A 25084-nucleotide genomic window follows, 5' to 3' on the forward strand; every position below is an offset into this window, starting at 1 on the left:
AAGATACTTACAAGGCCTTGTACTCTGAACACTGTCTTTTTATTGCTCCTAAAGGGGACATGCTATTGGTACCTATATTACTCCATCTCTTTTTGGAATCAGAGTTATAGTAGGCCGGGCCTCCTTCACTTTTAGTGATAGCCAGTTCAGTTAAACCTCTGGTAAGAAGAAATTTCTTTGTTAAAATTCCTTGTTATTGTTTTGCCTATCCTAAGTATAATTATTATTCACTTGTCATTATTACCTGTACCTAACAAATTTTCTTAGCGTTGATTCAACTGGGTTTTTTTGGTTGCTTTCTCCCAGGAATCGGCTCACTGACATTCATTTACATTCTCCTCTTGGAGTGAGTAAACTTTGAAGGTTGAATTCAGCTTGAATGGTGTCTGTTTGTCATATATTGTGGCATTCCACTAACCTTATAGCTAGGTGTGCCAGTAGGGGCTATGACGATTCTTGGGTTTGAAGGGCAGACTAACGGATCAAACAAACTCAAGCGGCTCCTACGGGGGTAGCGCTTAATATATATTTACATACACACATATGTATATTGCTTAGTTCAGCAGTTGTTAAGAGAGAGACATGACACAAAGTCTCTGAGGGCCCCACTTCTTTAATCTCTAAATTTGTATATTTAATACAATAGATATACAAGAGCAATCGTATAAAAATGTGAGTTATATAAAAATTTACTGTAAAGTAGACATTGCAATAAATCATATGCTTTAGTCTGTACCCATAATCTTTTGTAAAGCTTTATAAATTGTTATCTTATAGTTCAGAATTACCGTTCAAGAAAATCATACTTCACAGTGCATTCTCCTAGCCTAATGTTCAGCTTTTTTAAAGGAACTTTTCTATGTATGGAACAAGCATAATAGATGAATCATCCACAGTAATTTCTTCTCTGCTTAGAAATATAACAGTATTGTTTCCTTTTGCACCCCCAGTGACATAATACCCATTCTATCCATTCTGGGTTTGATCCTTCCATATATTTAGCTCTTTCATTTAAATGCCAACAAAAGAAGTCAGGAGCCTCTCTAGTCCTCTGTAGTTAAACGGGCAAATTAAGATTCAACTCACATAACACATCCCCACCACATAAAACAAACGTGAAAATAGAGTCAGGACAAAACAAGTAATATTAAATTAAATACAGACAGTTTCTAGAAACATATAAAACACGCATACAAAAAATATATACAGGATAGAAAAAACTAAGTGCAAACAGTGATTTTTAACAAGTTGGCTCCATTCAGTCTCAGATGAGAGATACTTTCTCTCTTAAATAATTGTCTTTTATAGTCTTTGTCTTTCTTTAAAGATAGGTCCATTGAAATATTATGTTGCCATATCCTTGTTCATTTCATGTATCCCTAGGCAAAGCTGTGGCCAGCACAAGTGCACTTTGATTTTTTTTTAAAAACCCTGTGAACATTTGACTGATTCCGCTTTTATTCTGCCACAGACTGTGGTCCTTTTGAACAGTATTGTAATATCACTCTGCATCTAAAGATGTCCAATAAATCCAGTTTTCTAAAGTCATACTTTGTTCCTCAATGCTTTTACTAAACTGTAGGATCCTTGTACTTTCGCCTGCTTCAGATGATAAGCAATTATTCCTATAAAACCAGTTGCTACAAGGACTACAGATCCAATGATTGCTGGTGGCACGTAGTCAAATCTTGGGCTTTGCTGTCGCTCTGCAAAAGAGACAAGAAGGGGGATGGTAAGAAAGATTGACAGGAACAAGGCCAAAGAGTAATGGGCTGCATTCACTGGCACAACAGATGCCGGTTCTATAGACAGAAAGTGAGGTCGGGTTCAGTAGTTAGATGCATCATGGGAATCTGTGCAGTTGTCTACACACTGTCCTAGAATAGGATGCCAGTTTGTAACTTAAGCTTTATTCTATTAAAACATCTTTTTAAATGAAAGAGACAAACATGAAATATGTAAAAGAGGTCCATTCAAAAGCAAGCACACATACAGTATTTTTGACAATATTTTTACTAATTTGTGCTAATAAATTGGTGGCTACAAGGACCAGAAGTTATAGCAGTGCATAAAAGTTATCGATTAAAAGTAGAAGTAAAGTAGTGTGTCCAAATATTGTTGTATGGTTAGTGTATAGTACAGTGATGGCGAACCTTGGCACCCCAGGTGTTTTCGAACTACATTTCCCATGATGCTCATGCACTCTGCAATGTAGTTGAGCATCATGGGAAATGTGGTTCCAAAACATCTGGGGTGCCAAGGTTCGCCATCACTGATATAGTATGTCAGTATGCAATACTTATCCTTCTTGTATTGGAATATGATGAGGGTTAAAAATAATAAACATAAGCAAATATTACACTTAGGCCTAGTTCAAACAGGCATCAGCATGAGAAGTGCTAGTATGTTAAGCTGTAGGCTCAGCAAGCATTTACAAGCATTGAAAAAGCATCTGAAAAGCATCATTCTTGAAAACCAATAACATCCTTCAATCCATTGTTGAAGTGTTAAATAGAAAATTTAAGAGCAATTCTAGCTGTTGCTTTAAAGAAATATGTAGCAGACTTCACCAAGCATTTAGCAAGTATTCCTTTTTAGTGCAATTTGCTTTCAACGAGCAAGGGGATTTCTAAAATTACTCACAAACAGTGATGGGGATAAGCCACTAACTTTAACCACTCTACTCCCAATCCACCTCAAAGTAAATGTACTTGAAAACCAGTATATTGGCTCCTCCATTGCTTAGAGTGTGATAACCATATAACATATAACCATATAACAAAGTCTCATTGCCTGCAGCAAAGACAGAAAGCAGAAGCAAAGAGCAAAATGTTTCGAGAAAGGTCACAGAACTGGTCATTTATATGACACAGTTTAGGCTAACTTATGTTTTTTGTGAAGCTCCCCATAGCTGTGACCCTGCTTACTACTTCCCGTGTTATAAACCAGATACATGTATGCTGTTAAACAAAACTCTAGCAGATGTTCTCTGAACAGTTTCTCAGATTGAGCTTCTAGAATCAGTCATGGTTTCCTGTGTGTGGGCTCTTCTCTTTCTATTCTATAAATAAGCCAGCAAAGTAGTATATTAGAAGCACTTAGCGTAGATTTATAGGAAGGAAGCCATGAAAGAAGCTCTTTAGGGCACTTCTCACCTGGAGGTGGGATGATGTCATAAGTGATAGTGACAGTAACACCTGCTGTGATGTTCTGTGATGGAGCCACAACTGTGGTGTTTCGTGGCGGAACTGGAAGAAAATTGTGAGGTTAATAATACATAAGTTTATATCTTAGAGTGTTGTATAATTTACCCTACAACCTTAAAGTTTCAGTCCATCCATAACTATCATTTCAAACATGGGTAGATGCTGAGTTGAATTACCTACCAGCTTTTATACTGCATATATCCAGGATCACTACACCTGCATTTCCAGCTATTTACAGTATACCTAATGATTTGGTGGGTGGGTGATTCAACCTCCAGCTTCCACTCATCATTTAAAATAATTTTTCGGGTGGCGTTAACCTTTGAAATACTATGTTAAACAGTTTTTGGGTTAGTATATAAGTTATCATAACATATCATAAAAGTTAGAATGTTTCACCGGTTGCATGGTACTCACTTTGTACAGTCAACACGGCCTCTGTTGTTTGCTGTCCAACCACATTTGTAGATTCACAGATGTATGTTCCCGTGTTCTTCTCTTCTGCTTTTGTGATATTGTACCATCCATCCTCAGATTCCAACCGGCTAATGATGCCATGTTCTGTCTTCACCATGAGGACAAGCCGCGGGGAAGGATATGCTTCAGATATACACTGGATCTGTACATCATCCCCCTCTTTCACCACTGAAGATGGAGTGATTGATATAAAAGTGTTTTTGGGTGGAGCTGTTGAATTATATTAAAAAAAAATATATAAAATACTATTAGAATAACAAACACAATCAATTAGGAGGAGCAAAAACAAATTGCTAAGCTAGGCAAGGGCAGCTTCCAGAATGGTCACTTCCTTTTGTTGGACCAAATTTTTGGGCTTAGTTTTTGTTCAGTGTTGCAAATACCAGAACAGACAAGACACAAGATCTAAACAAAAGATGCATATAAATGAAACATGTTCAGTTCTCACCTTGTACAGTCATTGTGGTCTCAGCTATTTGCTGCCCAGCCACATTTGTTGATTCACATATATAGGTGCCTGCATGCTCCACTGCAACATGTGTAAAGCTGTACTCCCCACTTTCCACTTCTAGCTCAATCGGGCCTGCCTCTGTCTGCTTCTTCAGCACCAATCTGGGGGCAGGAAAAGCTTCTGATATGCACCTGATCTGTCCACTCTCTCCCTCTTTCAATACTGGTGAAGGGCTGATGGTTAGAAATGTTTTTTTGGGCGGAACTGTAAGGAAAAGAAAATACACCTTAAAAACAGAAGACTTTGTAAAATTAAAAGTGTAGCCTCACCTGTTAAGCACTGGTTACTGAATGCTACATACCATCTTTAAAAGCTTACAATACTTGAGGGTATAGTCTTCATTGTCTAAGGACCCTTTTACAGGGGCTTTCCTATAAGGTCCACCTTTCAGTTTTTCAGGCGGACCTGATTGGAAGCTCCATGCAGCTCTAAGATATATGATTACACTACCTCTGAGTCCATCCTTTTCTGTTTTTCCGGACCTAAATATGATGGATCAGAGGTAACCTGATATAAACAGACACAAGTGTGTTTACATACAGCCGCCCATGGAGCTATGATGGGTCCACCCACATCCGCTCTGTAAATGCAAACACAAACTGAACAGGCCCAAATATAAAGAAAACTGACATCCGTTCTGTTCAGCTCTGTTCACAGATCCCTTGCTGAAAGGAGCAGAGTGGCTCAGTGTGCAAGAGCCCTTATGCAGTTATGCTGTATCTACAAAGGACAATATACTAAGTGCAAATACCCACAAAAACCTATCATAGGTTATATCATCCTTCCATCACCTGCCTTCAATAAAATAAAATCTCATTGGTTGGGTTACTACACTTGGAATCTTATAACTTTACTTATATATTTTATTTGTATTAGTTATGATTTATTAAATACGTCGTTATAATGTTTGATTTTTTTCTTCACCTTGTATGGTCAGTGTGGTCTCCACTTGTTGCTGTCCTGCGATATTTGTAGATTCACAGATGTATGTCCCACTGTGTTTCATGCCAGCATGTGCAATTTGGTACCGTCCACCCTCCGATACCAGCTCTCTTACACCATCTTCTGTCTTCACCTTCAGAGAAAGTCTGGGAGCAGGAAAAGCTTCTGAAACACATATGATGTCTATGAAGTCTCCCTCTCTAACCTCTGATGAGGGTGCAATAGTTATATGTGTATTCTTGGGTGGAACTGTTGAGATAAAAAATAAATCGTTTTAAAATAAACCCAGAGGACAGTCTTTCAACCTTTTCTGTTGTTTTAGGTCAACAAAGCCATGTCTCAGTGGATAAAGCTATATAGATAATTAACATGGGAATATAGACAAGAATTTCATGCAGTAACTTGGGCAGTTATTGTTGGATCTTTATGAACAATTCATAAAAAATAAACTAATTTATAGGATCACATAATTTAACCTGGATCATGTTGGCTTCTTGCTTTCCCACCACATTTGAGGACTCACAAATACAGTCAGGTCCATAAATATTGGGACATCGACACAATTCTAATCTTTTTGGCTCTATACACCACTACAATGGATTTGAAATGAAACGAACAAGATGTGCTTTAAAGGCAGACTTTCAGCTTTAATTTGAGGGTATTTACATCCAAATCAGGTGAACGGTGTAGGAATTACAACAGTTTGTGTATGTGCCTCTTTTTAAGGGACCAAAAGTAATTGGACAATTGGCTGCTCAGCTGTTCCATGGCCAGGTGTGTGTTATTCCCTCATTATCCCATTTACAAGGATCAGATAAAAGGTCCCAAGTTCATTTCAAGTGTGCTATTTGCATTTGGAATCTGTTGCTGTCAACTCTCAATATGAGATCCAAAGAGCTGTCACTATCAGTGAAGCAAGCCATCATTAGGTTAAAAAAACAAAACAAACCCATCATAGAGATAGCAAAAACATTAGGTGTGGCCAAATCAACTGTTTGGAACATCCTTAAAAAGAAAGAACGCATCGGTGAGCTCAGCAACACCAAAAGACCCGGAAGACCACGGAAAACAACTGTGATGGATGACCGAAGAATTCTTTCCCTGGTGAAGAAAACACAATTCACAACAGTTGGCCAGATCAATAACACTCTCCAGGAGGTAGGTGTATGTGTGTCAAAGTCAACAATCAAGAGAAGGCTTCACCAGAGTGAATACAGAGGGTTCACCACAAGATGTAAACCATTGGTGAGCCTCAAAAACAGGAAGGCCAGATTAGAGTTTGCCAAACAACATCTAAAAAAGCCTTCACAGTTCTGGAACAACATCCTATGGACAGATGAGACCAAGATCAACTTGTACCAGAGTGATGGGAAGAGAAGAGTATGGAGAAGGAAAGGAACTGCTCCTGATCTAAAGCATACCACCTCATCAGTGAAGCATGGTGGTGGTAGTGTCATGGCGTGGGCATGTATGGCTGCCAATGGAACTGGTTCTCTTGTATTTATTGATGATGTGACTGCTGACAAAAGCAGCAGGATGAATTCTGAAGTGTTTCGGCCAATATTATATGCTCATATTCAGCAAAATGCGTCAGACTCATTGGACGGCGCTTCACAGTGCAGATGGACAATGACCCGAAGCATACTGCGAAAGCAACGTAAGAGTTTTTTAAGGGAAAGAAGTGGAATGTTATGCAATGGCCAAGTCAATCACCTGACCTGAATCCGGTTGAGCATGCATTTCACATGCTGAAGACAAAACTGAAGGGAAAATGCCCCAAGAACAAGCAGGAACTGAAGACAGTTGCAGTAGAGGCCTGGCAGAGCATCACCAGGGATGAAACCCAGCATCTGGTGATGTCTATGCGTTCCAGACTTCAGGCTGTAATTGACTGCAAAGGATTTGCAACCAAGTATTAAAAAGTGAAAGTTTGATGGATGATTGTAAATCTGTCCCATTACTTTTGGTCCCTTAAAAAGTGTGAGGCACATATACAAACTGTTGTAATTCCTACATCGTTCAACTGATTTGGATGTAAATACCCTCAAATTAAAGCTGAAAGTCTTCAGTTAAAGCACATCTTGTTTCATTTCAAATCCATTGTGGTGGTGTATAGAGCCAAAAAGATTAGAATTGTGTCGATGTCCCAATATTTATGGACCTGACTGTATATCTTCCTGCATTCTCCCCACTAAATCACTGCACTGTCTCATGTATAATGTAATGTAATCAAATGTGTTCAAAACACATTTGCCTAACTCTTTATTGCATATAAGGAATCAGTAAAAAGTACATTGACCTAAATTAAGGTTAGCCTGGATGGTTTTTGGGATTACCACTGCCACTACTCACATTTCACTCTAAGCTCCAGTTTCTCTTTCTTGCTGCCCAGCGAGTTTGTGGCTTCACATTGATAAACCCCACTGGTCACATTTGTCAATGTGACCACTGGACCTTCAGAAAGCAGATCTCTATCCCCCGATGGCAACAAATGATACAGTAAGAAGCTGGGTTCAGGTACCCCCTTTGAAGCACATGTCAAAGTGACTTCACCTCCTTCATTCACTTCCTCGTCAGAAGAAGTAAAAGCAGTGTCAATTGGAGGATCTGAAAAAAAAAGAGATGAATAATTAATGTTTTATATTTCCCTGAAATAAATGTTCAAATCATAATTTATATAAAACTGTGAAGCATTTTATAGTTTAACTGAATTACAAAATCAGCTACGCACATTGTGGCTCGGTTCACACTGGAACCGGCTGCGGATCGCACAGGAACGCTGTGCGTCCATGTTCTCAGTTTCAGGGACGAATCAGGGCCAAATCTTTGCCTGAATTGAGCCCTGAAACAGAGCCAAAGACGCACAGAGTTTCTGGCATCCAGGCATCCAGTTGGGATACACAATGCCCTATCTTTGGTGTCAGTGGGAGGACTCGTGCCCCATCTTTGGTGTCAGTGGAAGGAATAGTGCCCCATCTTCGGTGCCAATGGAAGGAATTCTGCCCCATCGTTGGAGTCTGTGGGAGGAATAGTGCCTCATTGTTAGTGTCACTGAGAGGAATAGTGCCCCATCTTTGGTGTCAATAGAAGGAATTCTGCCACATCATTGTTGTCAGTGGGAGGAATTGTGCCCTTTCGTTGGTGTCAATGGGAAGAATAGGGCTGGGCAAAAGCAAGCAAAGGGCCACATCCGGCCACCGGGCTATAGTTTGGAGACTGCTGAACTAGGAGAACTTCTTTGAAGGATTAAAATACTTTACAGTCTTGATGGTGGAACACAATATTGTATATGGACAACACTAAGTACTGTATTAGGGTGGTAAATTATAACATTCATACGTTTAAATTATATGATGAATTTGATTTTATACAGAAGAATGGCATAGAGAACAGTAATTTTCCTGTAAGAATGACTTCATTCGATGTAATGTGTGTCGCTGGAGTCTTTTGAGAAATGCATACCTATGGAGTCTGTAATTTTAAACATACTAATGTCTAATGCTAGATAAGTCTGAATAGTATGACATTCAAGACATAGATGACTGGACAGTTATGAATTTAACTGAATGAACAGATATAACCAGTCAGATAATTAGAATATTAACAACCAAAGCAAATATTTAGTCCCAGCCCACGTTTAGGCAGTTTAAACTTTTACTAGAGCAAAGCATAGCACCCTTCTGTTACAATAATGCATGAAAAGTGCAAGTTGTCTCTTATGCGTTGCAGTAATACTGTGCTGTGAAATGGTCCAAAATGGGACCCTAAGCAGCTAAACACATATTGATGATGATTACATGTAGGTTTTCTATGTATCAATAAATCATACTTACATTCCACTGTGAGTGATTCTGATGCTTCACTAACTCCATAAACATTTTCAGCTGTGCACTTGTATATGGCGGTGTCTATTGGGTCTGCTTCTTGTATGACTAATTTTCCATTTGCTTCTAGAAGGGGAGTATCTCTATCTTTTAATACCTTCCACAAGGTAACATGCACATTCATTTCATTAGCTAGGCATTCAATTGTGACAGACTGTCCAATTTGCACTTTGGTTGTAGGAAATATGGTCAACTTAGGTTTTTCTGGAAGAGCTAGAAAACATATATATATTGTTATACTTAAGTGGCTTGAAAAAAGGTAGACAACATTTCCACAAAACATAGCATATGCCAGCGTTTTCACAAATTATACATTTACTTTTATACTGCACATTTCTTTCCTTTCCAGCTCTCTTACATTGTGCAAAACAGAAGACTTGAATTTGTAAGTCCCTATTGTGAATCGCTGGGGTACATTTCTAAAGGCAAAAAAGGTTGCTCACTTGGCAAGGGAAGTTGCACTTTGCAAGCGGATTTGCCCCAGAGCTTAGTGAATGAAATGTGAGTGCAAAGAATACCCAATCACGTGCAAGGAAAAAAATAGCATTTCTGCTTGCACATGATTGGATGATGCAAGTCAGCAGCGCTTCATCTTAACTCAGCAAATGCACCAAAAGGACCAATTTCACAATACGCTGACTGATGTTGGTTGCTGTGCTAACAATAGCAAGTGGCATAGTAAAAGCTACTAAGTGTTATAGGAGCAAGTAATAGTGAAAGCAACTGTTTTGTTTCCAGATGCCAGTGCTTACAAGGCATTAAAGTGACTCTTAAATTTTTTTACATTTTTTCGAAATATAAAAAATGTTATACTTACCTGCTCTGTGCAATGGTTTTAAACGGAGCAGCCCTGATCCTCCTCTTCTGGGGTCCCCCTTCCAGTGCTTCTGGCTCCCCCCCCTTGCCAAGTACCCCCTTCCCCAGCAAGCTGCTTGCTAAAGGGGTAAAGAGGTTTGCTCCTAAGCCCCGCTGCCTGCGCCAATATACATAGACAGCTGGGCTTTGCCCTACCCCCTACTCCCTCGTCACAGGATTTGATTCAGAGTAACAGGAGCCAATGGCTCCTGTTGCAACCAATCTGCCCTGTGAGGAGGAAGAGAGTAGAGAGAGCCACTGCTCTTATGCACAGTGCTGGATCAAGATCGGGCTCAGGTAAGTAAAAAGGGGGAATGCAGAGAATGCATTAAGGTAAAAAAAACAAGTCTGCTTTAAAGTACACTATATTATCAAAAGTATTGGGACACCTACCTTTACACGCACATGAACTTTATTGGCATCCCAGTCTTATGCCCTGTACACACGATAGGATTTTCCGAAAACAAAATCCATGTTTTTTTTCCCGACGAATGTTAGCTCAAACTTGTCTTGCATACACATTGTCACACAAATCTTGTAAAAAATTTAGAACGTCAAGAACGCGTAGATGTACAACACGTACGACAAGCCGAGAAAAATGAAGTTCAATAGCTAGTGCGGCTCTTCTGCTTGATTCTGAGCATGCGTGGAACTTTGTGCGTTTGAATTGTATACACACGATCGGAATTTGAAATCCAGATCTCAAATTTTGTTTTTTTGGTAATTCCGACGGAAAATGTCCGATGGAGCCTACACACGGTCGGAATTTCCGACAACAAGCTCCCATCGAACATTTGTTGTCAGAAAATTCTATCGTATGTACAGGGCATTAGTCTGTAGTGTTCAAAATTGAGTTGGCCCACCCTTTACAGCTATAACAGCTTCAACTCTTCTGGGAAGGCAGTCCACAAGGTTTAGGAGTGTGTCTATGGGAATGTTTGATCATTCTTCCAGAAGGCACTGTTGTGGATGAGAAGGCCTGGCTTGCAGCCTACGCTCAAATTCATCCCAATGGTGTTCTATCAGGTTGAGGTCAGGACTCTGTGCAGGCCAGTCAAGTTCCTCCACCCCAAACTCACTCATCCATGTCTTTATGGACCTTGCTTTTTGCACTGGTCCAAATCATCTGGTGGAAGGGGGGTCATTGTGTTGGGTTGTTTTTCAGGAGTTGGACTTGGCTCCTCAGTTCCAGTGAAGGGAACTCTTAAGGCGTCAGCATACCAGAACATTTTGGACAATTTCATGCTCCCACCAACATTAATGCGCACCAGTGCACAAAGCAAGGGTTATAAAGACATGGTCGCCTAGGTCAATCCAGGACACCTAGGTGTTAACGGAGCCTTACTGGTAGGCTCTGGTCTATTGAGCCATGCAAATTCAACCTGTCACAAAGCAGTAGGAACATTAGCTGAGTTACAAGCAGTTATATTCTTCCTGTCTTACCTTGTACAGTAATCTGCATTTGGGAAGATGTTTTTCCTACATTGTTTTGTACACGGCAGATGTACATCCCGCTATCTTCTGGCCCTGCATTCGGAATTGTCAGAGTTCCCTGGTCATCCATGCTCATGACCAGTTCATTGTCCTTATCCACTTTCACCCACTGCATACTAGCTGGGGATCTACTTTCAAATGTACATTTCAGGGAGATGTTTTCTGCTTTGTTCACATTTGGGCCAGGGTAAGCTTTGATAATTGGTTTTTCTGGAGGATCTGCGAAAAAGTAAAAAAGTGTAAAATAGTGATATAAGATTGTGAAATACTGTTACAAGCCTTAAAAGGACAACTCTGATTTCAGTTACACAAAGATAGGATTGGACTGGAGTATTTAAACTACATGTCTCTGTTCACAGTTCCCACTGGAGCTGCCTTTTGTAAGTTTTGGTGCGCTTTAGTTCACAAATTTTGTCATCATCTCCTTATTGTCAAGCCAACAACTGACATCCAAAGAAGACTCAGAAGGTGGAAGTAGATTACACTGGGACAGGTAGGAGACCTGGCTATAGGACCTAGAGGTTAGCACATTTTACACTCTGCATACATCTTCACTACTTCCCAGGTTTTTGTAAGTGTAGGTTTAGTTTCATTTTAAAGAGTAAAAAAAAATATATATATGCTGTAAGTTTTAATTGTGTCATTCTGTTGCTTTAAAACTCTGTGTACCTTTAGTCAACATAAACACCCTCAAATCGTTCCAGGGATCCCCAGCTACATTTATTTCCTTAATGCCTGTTTCTACAGTTCATTCCATTCTCTCCATATCCCTCTTTCTAGCTACCCATTCAGATGCACTCAGAGCAAGTCCTGACAAGGGATGAGGCCAAGTGAAAGAACACCTCCCTGGCATCCTTTTAGATGAGCATGTTCCTCTATGCTGGCCAATGGATATTGCAGAATTTGAAAATGATTTGAAAGGAAAAAAGAAACACTCTTGCTTACTCTATCCTCCGTCAGATGGTGCTCCCCACACTCTGGCAGGGGACTGTCCCTCAGTGTCAACACATTCAATATGGGGCTATGGCCCCTATATTGGTCTTGATGGTGTTAGAACCCTAGACCACTGGAGCATGGGGGAGAAGATGCTGCTGTGACTGATCTACCAACGAGAAGGTGTTGAGGATCAGGTAAGTAAATCTTCTTTTATTGTTCCCATAGATCGAAACTCTTGCAGGGCAGGTACAGCCCCACTGTAAGGAATAATGTTTTAGGTGCCTGGTATTGGGCTTTATAGCTCACAAATAATACTTATAGGAGGAAGCACAGTGGCTAAGTGGTTAGCACTTCCACCTAGCAGCACTAGGGTCATTGGTTCAAATCCCAACCCACAGCACTACCTGCATGGAGTTTGAGTGTTCTCCCTGTGCTTGCGTGGGTTTCCTCCGGAAACTCCAGTTTCCTCCCACACTCCAAAGGCATGGTGGTAGGTTAATTGGACAATGTCTAAATTGGCCCTAGTACAGTGGTTCTCAACTCCTGTCCTCGGGACCCACTAACAGGCCAGGTTTGCAGGATAACTGAAATACATCACAGGTGATATCACTTGCTGCTCAGTGATTGCAGTATTCTAGCCTGCATCTCCCCAAGGTAATACTTAAATTCTGGCCTGTTAGTGGGTCCTGAGGACCGGAGTTGAGAACCACTGCCCTAGTAAATGTATGTATGAATATGAGTTAGGGACCTTAGATTGTAAGCTCCTTGAGGGCAGGAACTGTGAATGTGTAAAATAGATGTAATAACACATAAACAGCATAAACTGACAGTGCTATATAATTACTTTGAAAAAATAATATACACTCCTTATACATGTTCAGAAAGCTGCCCCTGGGTTACTCACATAAAAGGTTGAGTTGTATAGATGTATCCCAAAATATAGGGTCAATTCCTTCTTCCTGAAATCGTAGTGTGGCTTCACATTTAATCTCTTGTGCCTCATTTTTATCAGTCAGATTTAAATTATGAGACAGGCTGATATTTTTCAGTACATGCTCTTCTAAATCTTCATGTGGGACCTCATACTCAGCCACAGTCATCTCTTCAATCAAAATCAAAGCTTCAACCATGTAAAATGGATAGGCATTAGGAATGGTACAGGTGATACGTGACTGTTCTCCAGCCGTAAGAGTTGAGATGGTCAGGATGGGTTTAGGAAATGCTGCAATAAGACATTTATTGCATTAGTTAGACTGAAGTAAGCAAAGAACATCTATCAGGTAAAGCTACACGCTAAAAGCCTTATCCATAAAAATCTGAGCACAAAAGTATAACTGTTGCTTATAGCATACAGAATTTACATTTTTCCAGTGCGGGTTAAGAAAAAATTGACAGCTGATTGGTGAAATAAGTTTCAGTATTGAAACAGTAAATCACCTGTGCTGCATAAACTAACAAATAATGGTAAGGTTAATGCTGCTGTTCATGACAAGAGTCAAAACATGTGAAAAAAAGATAATAACACAGCGCAATCAAACCCAAAATCTTTCACTGGTTACATGCTTGCTCAATTTATACCATTTACATTTTGTTGATATTTTTTTGCCCATGTATTAATGCACACCAGCACGTTTAGCAGTTTTTGGTTTTGATTGCGCTGTTTTATTATCTTTTTTCACAAGTTTCAGTATTACTTTCCTGCAGTTTAATGTACCTCTGTGCTATGCAAATTTTAAAAACACTCGAGACATGGTATGTAGCTTTAATATGATAACAATTTAACCATGGATATGGCTTTCAAATAATATGCAGACACATGATATACTATCAGGGCTAAACAGACTGAGCTCATATCACTCCTAGGCAAGGCATAGGCATCATTGGTTTGGTTTAGATTTTACATAGGAGAAGTTACACAATGCGATGATTGTTATAACCACACCCAATACCGTTACTGGCGGTTAATTCAAGCATTGCACTAGAACCTACAATTGAACACACATTGTGCAGGAAGAACACTGACCGTTAAAGACAGATGTTTCCACATGAATACTTCTGCTATAATGTTTTAAAGGAGATCTCTAGCTTCAGGCTCAAGCCTGCTGTTCTCATTAAAGCAAGTCATATATGAAGATCACCAATATACAGAACGGTTGCTGATAGCTAAAGGTTTTGAAGCAGGTGCCACTACTTTCACATAGTCTTTTACATTTTTATCATTGTGGAATATTTTAAAAGTGTCTTCTATCTGTCATCCAAACATAAGTATTTGTGTATTTGCAATGATTTCATTAAAGTAATACTAAACAATATCCTTTCTCTCTAAAAAAGAATTTCATTTTTTTCATTTTTATATTTTCATATATTCATATTTTCATTTTTATTTCATGCACGTCTACTACTTAATGGCCCTGTACCCAAACCTATAATCCCCCCCCCCCCCCACACCTCTATGCACATTAGTTGTGGTCATGTGTACTGCTCTATGCATGCTACAAATTTCATATTCCCTAGACCTAAGTCCATCTTGGGAGCAAGAAAGAGAGGGTGGCTACATTCCTACATACAGCAAGACCATAGAGGACGAATGTAGCCATCCTCTCATAGGAAGTTGGATGGTTTGGTATGGTTTTGCAATAGGAATATATACTTGAATAGAATTTTCTTTTTTAAACCAGAGCTTAACATCACTTTGAGTTATTCAATACTTACAGTAAGCTATCACCTTGAAGCCCTTTTCCGCAGGAGGATTATCACAATGCACAGTACACCGAAAGGAATCATACATGTCAAGATTCTCGCTGCTGATCTTCATAGTCAGCACAGATATTTGTCCATCATTGGCAACTGTACCACTTAATGGATTGTCAGACAGGGAAGCCCAGGTGAAGATCGGATTCCGGCATTTGGTGCCTAGACATGTGATATGAAGCTTGTCCCCGATCTCAGCTTTGATTATAGAGTTAGGCTGTGTAAGGGTGATTTCTTTGGTATGGGCTGTGGAAGACATAATGAGCTAGTCAGTACACACGCCACCTCGCCTGGCAAAGAGCATGACAACAATCTGCCATTCTGACAATGAAATACACAAGGTTAGAATTATACCTTAGTTCTTCCATTATTCCAAAAATAGACATTACATTCTACACAAATCATTCATACAACAATCTGGGTGTTATTTTGTCTTAATTATTCTTATATCTTATATATGAATGAGGATGTTCAGAAACAAGACAATATGGACAACAGAGGTCTGCCACCAATGTATTGTTCTCCTATCAAATAATACTGATATCATGATTTGTAAAATAGCATCAATGAATAGCGCACACAGACATTTAACACAGTTTAGCCAAGCAGTTATAGACAAAATATTAAAATTTGTAAATAAAAATTGAATATATAAAGACAATAGAGATGAGCTTCCAATGTACTGTTCTTTTATCAAATAATATTGGAATTTTGATATGTAGAACAGAATCAATGAATTGCACAGATAGAAATTGAACACAATTTGGCCAAAGCATTATATTACTACAAAATATTCAAATTTGAAAATGAAAATTGAATATATAAAGACAATGGAGGCATGCCAACAATAATATTAAAATCATGACCTCTATGTCTTTTAAAATACCTGTCTCAGTAGTAAGACTGCAGCTCTGAATAGCAAAGAGAATATAAAACAAACAGTAATAATAATAACATGAATAATTTCCACTAAAATACAAATAATTTACCATATGTGGACATGATCTGCAAATAGATGATACATCCTATGACTTTGGTCACAGTGGATGCTCCCAGACTTCCAGACATAATTAGGGTCCTGCTTTAACACAAAGTATAAGGGTAAGACCCCGTATAAGATCTTTGTGTCACAGACCCTGTGATGGAGCTTCAAATAGCAATTCCTTCAAATTAGCTTAATAATATTCCAGTAGGGCTGCAAATCCCAGGATTTCTTAGGCAGCTCTAAATTCCAGTAGTAATAATAGGGAATACACTTGTCTCGGACTCTTGTGTTTCCTGAAGACTCAGCACTCAGACTGGGTAACAGACATCTCAGCAGCTGTTTTATAGGTAGAAGGAGGGGATTCCTATCTAGGGGAATTCACATTAAAAAAAAAAAATGGTCCTCAAAAGCCACAATGCTGCCACCTGCTGTACATGAGGAGATACAGCATGACATCATGCTGCAAAATCATAGGGAAAGCTTTTTACTTAGTAAAATGTTTCACAGCGGTGAAAGTTTACAATGTGAAGATCCTGCACAGTTTTAAAGAGGTTTATGAACTTTTTACGAAAACCTTTTCACTTATATATGAAGAACATTGCAATGCAGCAGCAAAACTCTAGTTAGCAGAGGTTGTAATTTTGACTTAGGTGTATAGATTAACCTTGCAAACTGTGCTTCTATATTTTAGCATGTTTTTGGCACCTATTTTATTTACTAGTCAAATATTGTACCTGTAATGATGAGTATCCTATGCTGGTTGCTGTATAATTCTTATTTCAGTGAATCCGGATCCTGTAAACAATAGTGATCTTTCTGTACTGTGATGTCTGAGAGGCAGCAGCTGTGACAGCGCAGGATCCCATCATTCAACCTCCCTTGCCTCTCTTCCTTTTCTTCAATTCATAAAACTTGTATTCTTTCACAAAATGTAAAGCATTCTGTGAATGGATGGGGGGGGGGGGGGGTTGGGTGTACAGGGTCTTACCTTGTCCATTCACATTCTAAATACATGGAGTTTTGTGAATGGACTAGAGGAGAGGAAAAGGAGGGTGAATGAAAGCATATCTTCACTGTTGCAACCAGAGGTCTTCATTCCCATAGTACTGAATATAGCTCCCAACTGTCCCTGATTTTGAGGGACTGTCCCTGATTTGGAACAATGTCCCTCTGTCCCTCTTTCCTCCTCATTTATCTCTCATTTTGGTCTGATCTATATAGTTGTATATAAAATGCACTTTTTATCTTTCAAAAAGTGCTTCCCAGTGCTAAACCTTTCATCCAATTTCTAAATTAATGCATTTGTAAATTTCCAAAGCCAATATAAAGGAATAGTAGTGGTTTAAAAAAAAACTAGTGGGTTTAACTAATCATTTTTGTTTGTATAATTCTCCTTTAAGGGGGCGTGGCAGGGGGTGTGTCCTATGACTACATTCTTTTGCTAATAGGTGTCCCTCGTTACCATCTCAAAAAGCTGCTGTATGGGATATCCAGCTTTACTGAAAGTAGGATTTGCACAGCAACCAGTGGACAGCATGTGGCTGGGATTTGCATGCACAGGGATCAGACAATATCAGGGGCCTTTGCCTGCACTAAACTGCAATAAAGCCTCCCTGTGTCTAAGATGGCCACCTCTAATCTCAGTTTCCAATCAGAACACAAGACTCCACTAAGATAGCCACAGGGAGTCCTGTACCGAGGACATACCAGTCCACCAACAGGCTTCCCTAGCAACAGAAGTAAGCAACAGAAGTGGTCTGACCCCTTTCACATTGTATGGACTCCGTTTTGATCAGCAGGGGATCTGTCCACTGATCCTCTGCTGATCAGAGCAGGCCGTGTCTGCCCAGTTTCTACATAGTGGAAACGAACAGAGCCTGCTTTGCTCTATGGGAGGCTGGGTGTAAACAGACTCTGCTGTTCTAGAAAAAGACAAAAATACTAAAGCGCTAGAATAGATAATGGTGAGTATATGATTGAAAAAAAGCATATAATTTATCATTAAAAGTGTTCAGACACCTATAGGGAAATGTTAAGTGAACCTTGAAAAAGTCACGTGTCGGGTGACGCAACGCGTAGGAGGAGTCAGTGACATACTATACCGAGGCTGGCTAACAGCTCGATAGTAACAGTGGGAGGACTCACCGCGCTCCAAGCGGCTGATTGTTTTGCCCAATGCACAAACTATCCAGGTTCATGAGAGTGTATCTGCTGAAGGTTTTTTACCCTGAGTATTCCGTTCATTGCGCAATGATGCCTATTTTTGATTTATTGCATGTATGTTCCTGCATTTAAGAGCGGCTATCAAAACATCTTTAAAACATCAAACAATATTTAAAAAAACTCAAACAACATTAGTAAAGAAGTTTTTGAATGGACCTTTTGTTGGCATTGAATCGGACTTTATGTACTCAGTAGCCAATAGTATTCAATAGTCTATCTATATATTGTGTATTTGAAGGTGAGAATCTGTGGATTATTCCACTGGTGTAGCTTATGCTCATGATTGTGAAGTTACATGATTGCTAAGTTTTGGCTATACCACGCACATCATTTGTTTTTTCCTCTTTTTTATAATTTTTTATTTTTCACTATCAGTATGAGGAATTCATAATTAATTAAGTAATTACACTGGATTTAAGCATTGATTGAAAGGTTAATTATAGCGCAACATATTTTTACTTAACAGACTCTGCTGTCCGTTTACACCTGACTGCCCTTCAATTCGATGCACCTAGACGGAGGAGGACGGATACCCTTCTGTTTTTTTTAACCTATAGGGGTAAAGGGATTGTCCAATCAGGTCTGCCTGAAAAACTGACAGACGGACCTGATCATAACAGGACCAACTGCTTTATTAACTTTCCAAATAACGAAGTAAGTGAGTACACCTATGATTGTTGTCTCACTTCTACTGCTTTAGAGCTTAGCACCTGCCTACAAGCAGGACATAATATACTCTTTATTAGAAGTGATTTGACTGGTGCTGTATCCAAAAAAATAACTGAAGTTCAGCTTTAAATAAAGCTACATTTGCATACCTTCCAACTTTTTGAGATGGGAACAAGGGACACCTATGTAGGCATAGGACACACCCTGCCATGTCCCTCTAAAGGAGAATTATACAAAAAAAAAAACAACAATTAGTTAAACCCACAAGTTTCTTTATTCCTTCACACTGACTTTTGACGTTTGCAAAATGCAGCAATTTAGCAAGTGCATGAAAGGATTAGCACTGGGAAACAATTTTAGAAAGATAAATAGTGCATTTTATATACAACTACTGTAGATCAGACCATAATGTGGGACAAACAAGGAGGAAAGAGGAACAGAGGGACTTTGTTCTAAATCAAAGATAATTCCTCGAAATCAGGGTCAGTTGGGAGCTATGCGTTTAGGCTTTAGGAAACATGCTAACATATACTTTCACTACAGCTGAATTCAATGCAAGAAATTATTTTTTAGTTGCACTCTCAGTGTAAAACTACAGTTGGACTTTGCATTTCCAACATATAAAACTGCTTTACTATAATAATGTAATATAATGTTTGCTTAGATATTGTACAAACCTTATGTTCTCGGATCATGTGTGGAGCCTGGCTGTGATCCTGGACAGGATCTTATTGCCAACAGGTCCTCCTTCCACCATCCCAGTAATATTAAAAAGAATCAAACACTGGTTCCAAGAGAGAATATGCCAAAACTAATCAATGCTTTTGTATCATCCAGATTGAGTTGCTGAAACTCCTTCTACGTTGGTCTCCCTGGGAAAGAACTACATCATTGGCAGCCAGTACAAAACACAGTAGCCAGGTTACTCACCTACAAACCAAGCAACTGTCACATCAACTATAATTCTTTGTTCCCTACAGTGGCTTCCAATCAAATTGAAGATATCATTTAACCACTTTTGTTTTAATACAGTGGCTGGGTGGGAGCTTCCTAGATTCGGGAAGGTGCAATAAAACAGCCTTCTAATTGCATGAAAAATTTTGCACAGTATCTGCTAGCCTTAGGAAGGAGATATGAAAGTATATTATATTTACTAGTTTTCACCTTTCCAGAACCAAGCTAAAACATCAAACATCCTATAAGTATTCATGGCATTTTTTCTTTCATTTGGAGGAAGGAGAAGGCACTTTCTCAGCTAAGCACACCTTCCTGCCTGCATGCCTGGCCTAAGGGAAGATAGATTCCAGGAAATACATGCTACATTAATTATCTACCCTTACTTAAGATGGGAGCATCTCAACAAAAGAAAGCATGAAGCCAGGTATGTAACTACAGGGGTCACAATTGCCACCCAGCCCCATGCTCCAGGGAGCTTATGCTGCCCCCCTGTACTCCTGGATAGGAGGAGCGGCAGGGTGGCTGCATACAAAGGAACTGATCTCTCCATTTTCCTCCCACAACCACTGAATGCCCGCTTATTCTCTTGTCACTCCCGCAGGCATTTAGCGGCTGCAGGCGGAAAATGGAGAGATCGGTTCCTCTGTATGCAGCCGCCCCACCGCTCCTCCTATCCCAACTTCTTTCTGGTTCCCACCTGTGTGCTCTCCTGCCCCGCTGTGCTCTCTCCTGGCCCCCCCTTTCCCCCGCAGCTCTGCCAGCTTCCCCCCTCTCCCGATGGCCACTGCGGGGGATGCTGTCAGGATGAAAAGCGGGGAAGGGGTCGGTAAATGTGTTATTTACTGGCACTTCCTGTGTCTTAATGAATAGAGGCAGTGTCCGTACCGATCACTGACTCTGTTCCTTCATAACTGAGGCACTGTAAACTGTGTGCCCCCCAAAAGAGCTCCTAAAAAAATGGTAAAAAAAATTATATTGTAAAAAAAAATGGTAACAAATAATAAAAAAATAAAATAACAAAAATAAAAACTACTGACACCAGGCGGAACTAGGTCACAAAGGTCGCACTTGCGACTTGGCTCTAGCATTCCACCACCAGGCTTAGAGAAGGGCCTCGGTCAGGGGGGTCCTTTGTGGTTTCCCTGAAGGTTCTAGTTACGCCACTGCATGAAGCCATATATGGATGGGTGAGTTTGCTTTATATATTAAAAATGAATTAAGTATTTTTGAATTGTGGTGCTCAGATACAGTTTAGTTCCCCTTTAATGGAGGAGAAGAGGGCAACAGGGGGTGTGTCCCCATCAGATCACTTTAGTGCAGCTGAGCCTGTAGACCTGAAGCTTAAAACCACCACAGTAATGGAAATTTAGCAGCGGGGGGAAGACAGGGGAGCCTTACAGTAAAGAATTCTACACAATCCATCAACGTGCACAGCATGGGACATACTGTACATCAGTACATTTCTTTTAACTAAACTCAAGCTTTATCTAGGACATTATCTAGATAGGCTTTATCTATTTAAACCATACAAAGGAAACATTACACAACATAACCACACTTTACCTTTACTGGTGGTTCAGTTATGCATTGCGGCAGTAACCACAATAAAATTGATACTGGGCAGGAAGAATATCAGGCAGTTAAGACAGATGTTTCCACATGAATTACTTTTCTTTTTCTTTTTTAATTACTACTAAAATCTTTTGAAGGAGTATATTTCCACTTTTGCAGCCAGTTTTGGATAACACATAATATCCAAATAACTACATTTACCTAACCTAGCAGCTAACTAGGGGAGTGCTATCAAAAAATTACATACCTGAAGATTAAAGCTGAACTCCAGAAAAAGCAAATATTGCCTAAGTACTAGTGTGAAACTTTGCCTCTGTGCAGGAGCTTCCCATAGTAAAGACCAGAGAAGGGCAAAAACAGATGTAAGTTTGCCTGTAGAGGAGAGTAGGCCCCTTTACTGGGGGTCCCTTCTAGATAGTTGCTGGTCAGTGTTTCCTGTCACTTTTACTTGTTTACTTAAGGGTCTTTAAAGAAGAGTTCCAATCTGTAAAAAAAACTAAAAATTTAAAGTCAGCAGCTACAAATACTGTAGCTGCTGACTTTTAATATAAGGACATCCCACGATGTCGTCACCTCTAGCCGATTCGTCAATTATCTTTGGGTGCACATCTGTAGATAGGGAAACAGGAATTAAAGCCTTGCGGCTTCACAGCTTGTTTCCTACTGTGCATGCGTGAGCTGCGCTGCGGTTTCTGAAGGGTCCTGCCGTCTTCTGAGACCTGTGTGTATCCCTGAAGGCAGCAGGGGGAAGGAGGAGGGCCGTAAATGTCATAGATCGCCGTGCAGCGATCTTACCCGGAAGTGTCAAAACCAGATACCCCCCCACCTCCCAAAAAGTGCCAAATGTGGCAATGGAGGGGGGCAGGGTACAAACAAGCATAGCTTCCCTTTTGGGTAGTGCTCCGCTTTAAGGACTAGCAGGTGATGAAAGTTGATATGTTCAGTTGGTTCTGCACAAGCATCTGGCTATGGTGGAACTTAATTCATACAGAGCATACTTTAAAAGCCACCATGTCAGTGCTTGGGTTGTGAGCTTGCCTTTGGGAGTGCAGCATGCTATACTTTTACTTTCAATATTTTTTTTCTTTCAAAGTGTTTATTGAATATTTTAAGTATAAAACCAGAGAACTATCCAATGTACAGAAACGGATCATGAAAGGAAAAAAAAACCCCATAAGCAACATGGTTACAGCAACTATCTAATGACAATTTAGCATGTTCCATACATTGAAGTCAAATAAAACAAAAATTGGTACATCCTTTAAACCTTGACTTTGATTTAAGGGTCAGCATGGTTATCAAAAGGGGACAACCATCGGCAACAATAACCATCTGCACGATCCGCACAGAGTAATACACCTGAAAATGAACAGAGAATAGAATAAGGTACCAGAAAGGGGGAAATGAGAACAGGAAAAGGGCAAAAGAGGAAGAAAATAAAGGGTCAGAGGGGAAACCCAGAGGACAAGAGAATAGCATAATAACCATAGCAACTGCCGTAAGAAAAACTATGACAATTAAAGATTGATATGCACATAATGAGCCCATCTCCTTTTCAATATGTTTACTGGTATCATTGATTACGCTAGCTAGTTTTTCATTAAGCATGATCCAAGAAACCTTTTGCTTAAGCATAGAGATGGGTATATCCATGATCTGACTATAGTTACTTAGCTGTATAAAGATGTATAAAGAATATATATATATACATTTTTGCATAGTTCGAGAAGTGATTAGTTCAGAAGAGCAATATGTGGTGTCTGTGTTACCAGGACTCCTGTAACCTATCTCAATAATGCAAAGACTCTGTTCCAGAACCCCATAGTGTGGGGCATTGCCACCAGAGATAGTACCATCAGTACCATATGAGTAACAGACCCTAAAACATAATAAGGGGGAAGCCAGGTAAAGTTTTGAAATTCGGTAGGGAACCAGATACCATCTGGCCAGGACCTTCACATTTGCTTCAATCAAAGATACTTTTAGAATGTCTTTATAGAACAATTAAAAACAGTCATACCAGTGTTTGAGTTCCCTCTCAAATACCAAATCAGTATTCCACTCCCTCATGTAAGGGAATTTGTCTGTTAAGGTAATTAAAAGCCCATATGTGGTACAGTTCCCTTTTTTCTGACCCATGTCTTGCATACACCATTTCTCATATAGGTTAACTTTGGCGCCATAAGTTATATCAGGCCCCAGGGAGCATAAGAAATTAGACACTTTGTAGAATTGAAAGGTTTTCGATGCAGGCACCTTTGATTTGTCGCGGCACTGTTGTAGAGTAAATGGGTATGGTATAAAGTGACCTATTTTATATAGGCCCTTGTTCAGCCACCATCAAAAAGCCTTCGGGTTCAAACCATGTATGAAAGTGGGATTGGGGAACAGAGGGGCCAATGTGTGGAAAGATGAAATAAGATGCATGTTGTTCCCTACCTTGTCCCAGACAGCCAGAGAATTGGAAAGGGTAGGAGCTAGGATATGTGGGCATTGCCTTGCAGGTTAGCATTTTAAGTAGTCCAGAGGGTATGAGCCCGCTGCCTATCTTTCCATACTGGGCCAGTCTGGTTTTTCAATGCAGGAATAAACCACAAAAAATTTAAACAACCTGGGCTGCCTGTTAATATAATGCTAGATTCAGGAGTCAGAGGCCCCCTCTAGATAAATGGGCAAATAGAACCCTTTACAACATTATATAACCCTTTCCCCTCCAAACATAACAAATAATCGTAGACTGTAATTTTAGTAAGTCAGATCGATACCAGTAGGGAACGAAAATAATATAGCAATTCTGGTAATAAAGTCATCTTGGTACTAATGAGGAATTGCAGGCGTTAGGCGAATTTCCAGATATGGGACAAAGTTAGTTCTCCATACAAGCGAAATTCGAGCGACATGGGATGATTTATATTCATAGCCACCAAATTAATGGGCATTGACCTTAAGACCCAAGATTGTTTCAGTCATTTAAGAGGCAAATAATGTTGAGCAGAGAGGCTAAAGGCAAGGCAATATAACAAATTGGAACAAATAGTCTGCAAAAAGAAAGCAGTTATGAGTTTTATTCCCACAAGCAACACCCCCTGGATACTGGGATCAACCCAGATAGCTATGGCTAGAGTTTCAATGGCTATAACAAAAATCAGGGGAGATGGGGGCATCCTTGCTAGTGCCACTAAATATCATGATGGGTTTTGAGTAGAAACCATGGAGCCACAGGGTTCGAGCATACCATTCTCGAAATGTTGAAATTGTAACGAAATCCCCAGGCCTCCAGGAGCCCAAACAGAGTATCTCATTCTTGGAAGGGCTGATTGTTTTACTTTAGAGAATAGTTTATTAGCTATCAGTAATCCAATTATATCTTTTTGCATATAAAATTTGTCGGAGAAGCATCAGAGGTTTTTTTTCCACCTGTGTGGTCAGCAGTAAATTAAGGGAGAGCCTGGCTGCCTCTGTATAAGAGAGTAACTCACTATTTGGCTGCTGCTTGTGTGCCGCACATAGGGTTTGTTGTTGAGGTGCACAATGTAAATGCAATTTGTATTAATTTGCCATGCAGGATTGCTTTATGCGCCACCCATAATAGGAGAATCATGTTAACTTGAAAATATTTGGA

The 25084-nt window shown here is 39.8% G+C and overlaps 1 protein-coding gene across 2 annotated transcripts; it reads right to left on the reverse strand.

Moving 5' to 3' along the window:
• Positions 1-597: 597 nt before the first annotated feature.
• VCAM1 (vascular cell adhesion molecule 1) lies at positions 598-16381 on the reverse strand. 2 transcript variants are annotated; one of them, XM_073593038.1, is made up of 11 exons: positions 16046-16381; positions 15018-15302; positions 13210-13527; positions 11319-11588; positions 8970-9233; positions 7489-7743; positions 5119-5385; positions 4132-4398; positions 3624-3893; positions 3156-3248; positions 598-1706 (listed from the first exon to the last, which is right to left on the reverse strand). In XM_073593038.1, exons 1-11 carry the CDS (start codon positions 16122-16124, stop codon positions 1546-1548), a joined length of 2529 nt encoding a protein of 842 aa, XP_073449139.1. In that variant the 5' UTR covers positions 16125-16381; the 3' UTR covers positions 598-1545. The 2 variants fall into 2 exon arrangements, with proteins under 2 accessions (XP_073449139.1, XP_073449141.1); XM_073593040.1 differs by lacking the exon at positions 3156-3248.
• Between the last annotated feature and the right edge of the window lie 8703 nt (positions 16382-25084).

This window comes from Aquarana catesbeiana, linkage group LG07 (assembly GCF_042186555.1).
Source record: "Aquarana catesbeiana isolate 2022-GZ linkage group LG07, ASM4218655v1, whole genome shotgun sequence".
NCBI classification, from domain to species: Eukaryota; Metazoa; Chordata; class Amphibia; order Anura; family Ranidae; genus Aquarana; species Aquarana catesbeiana.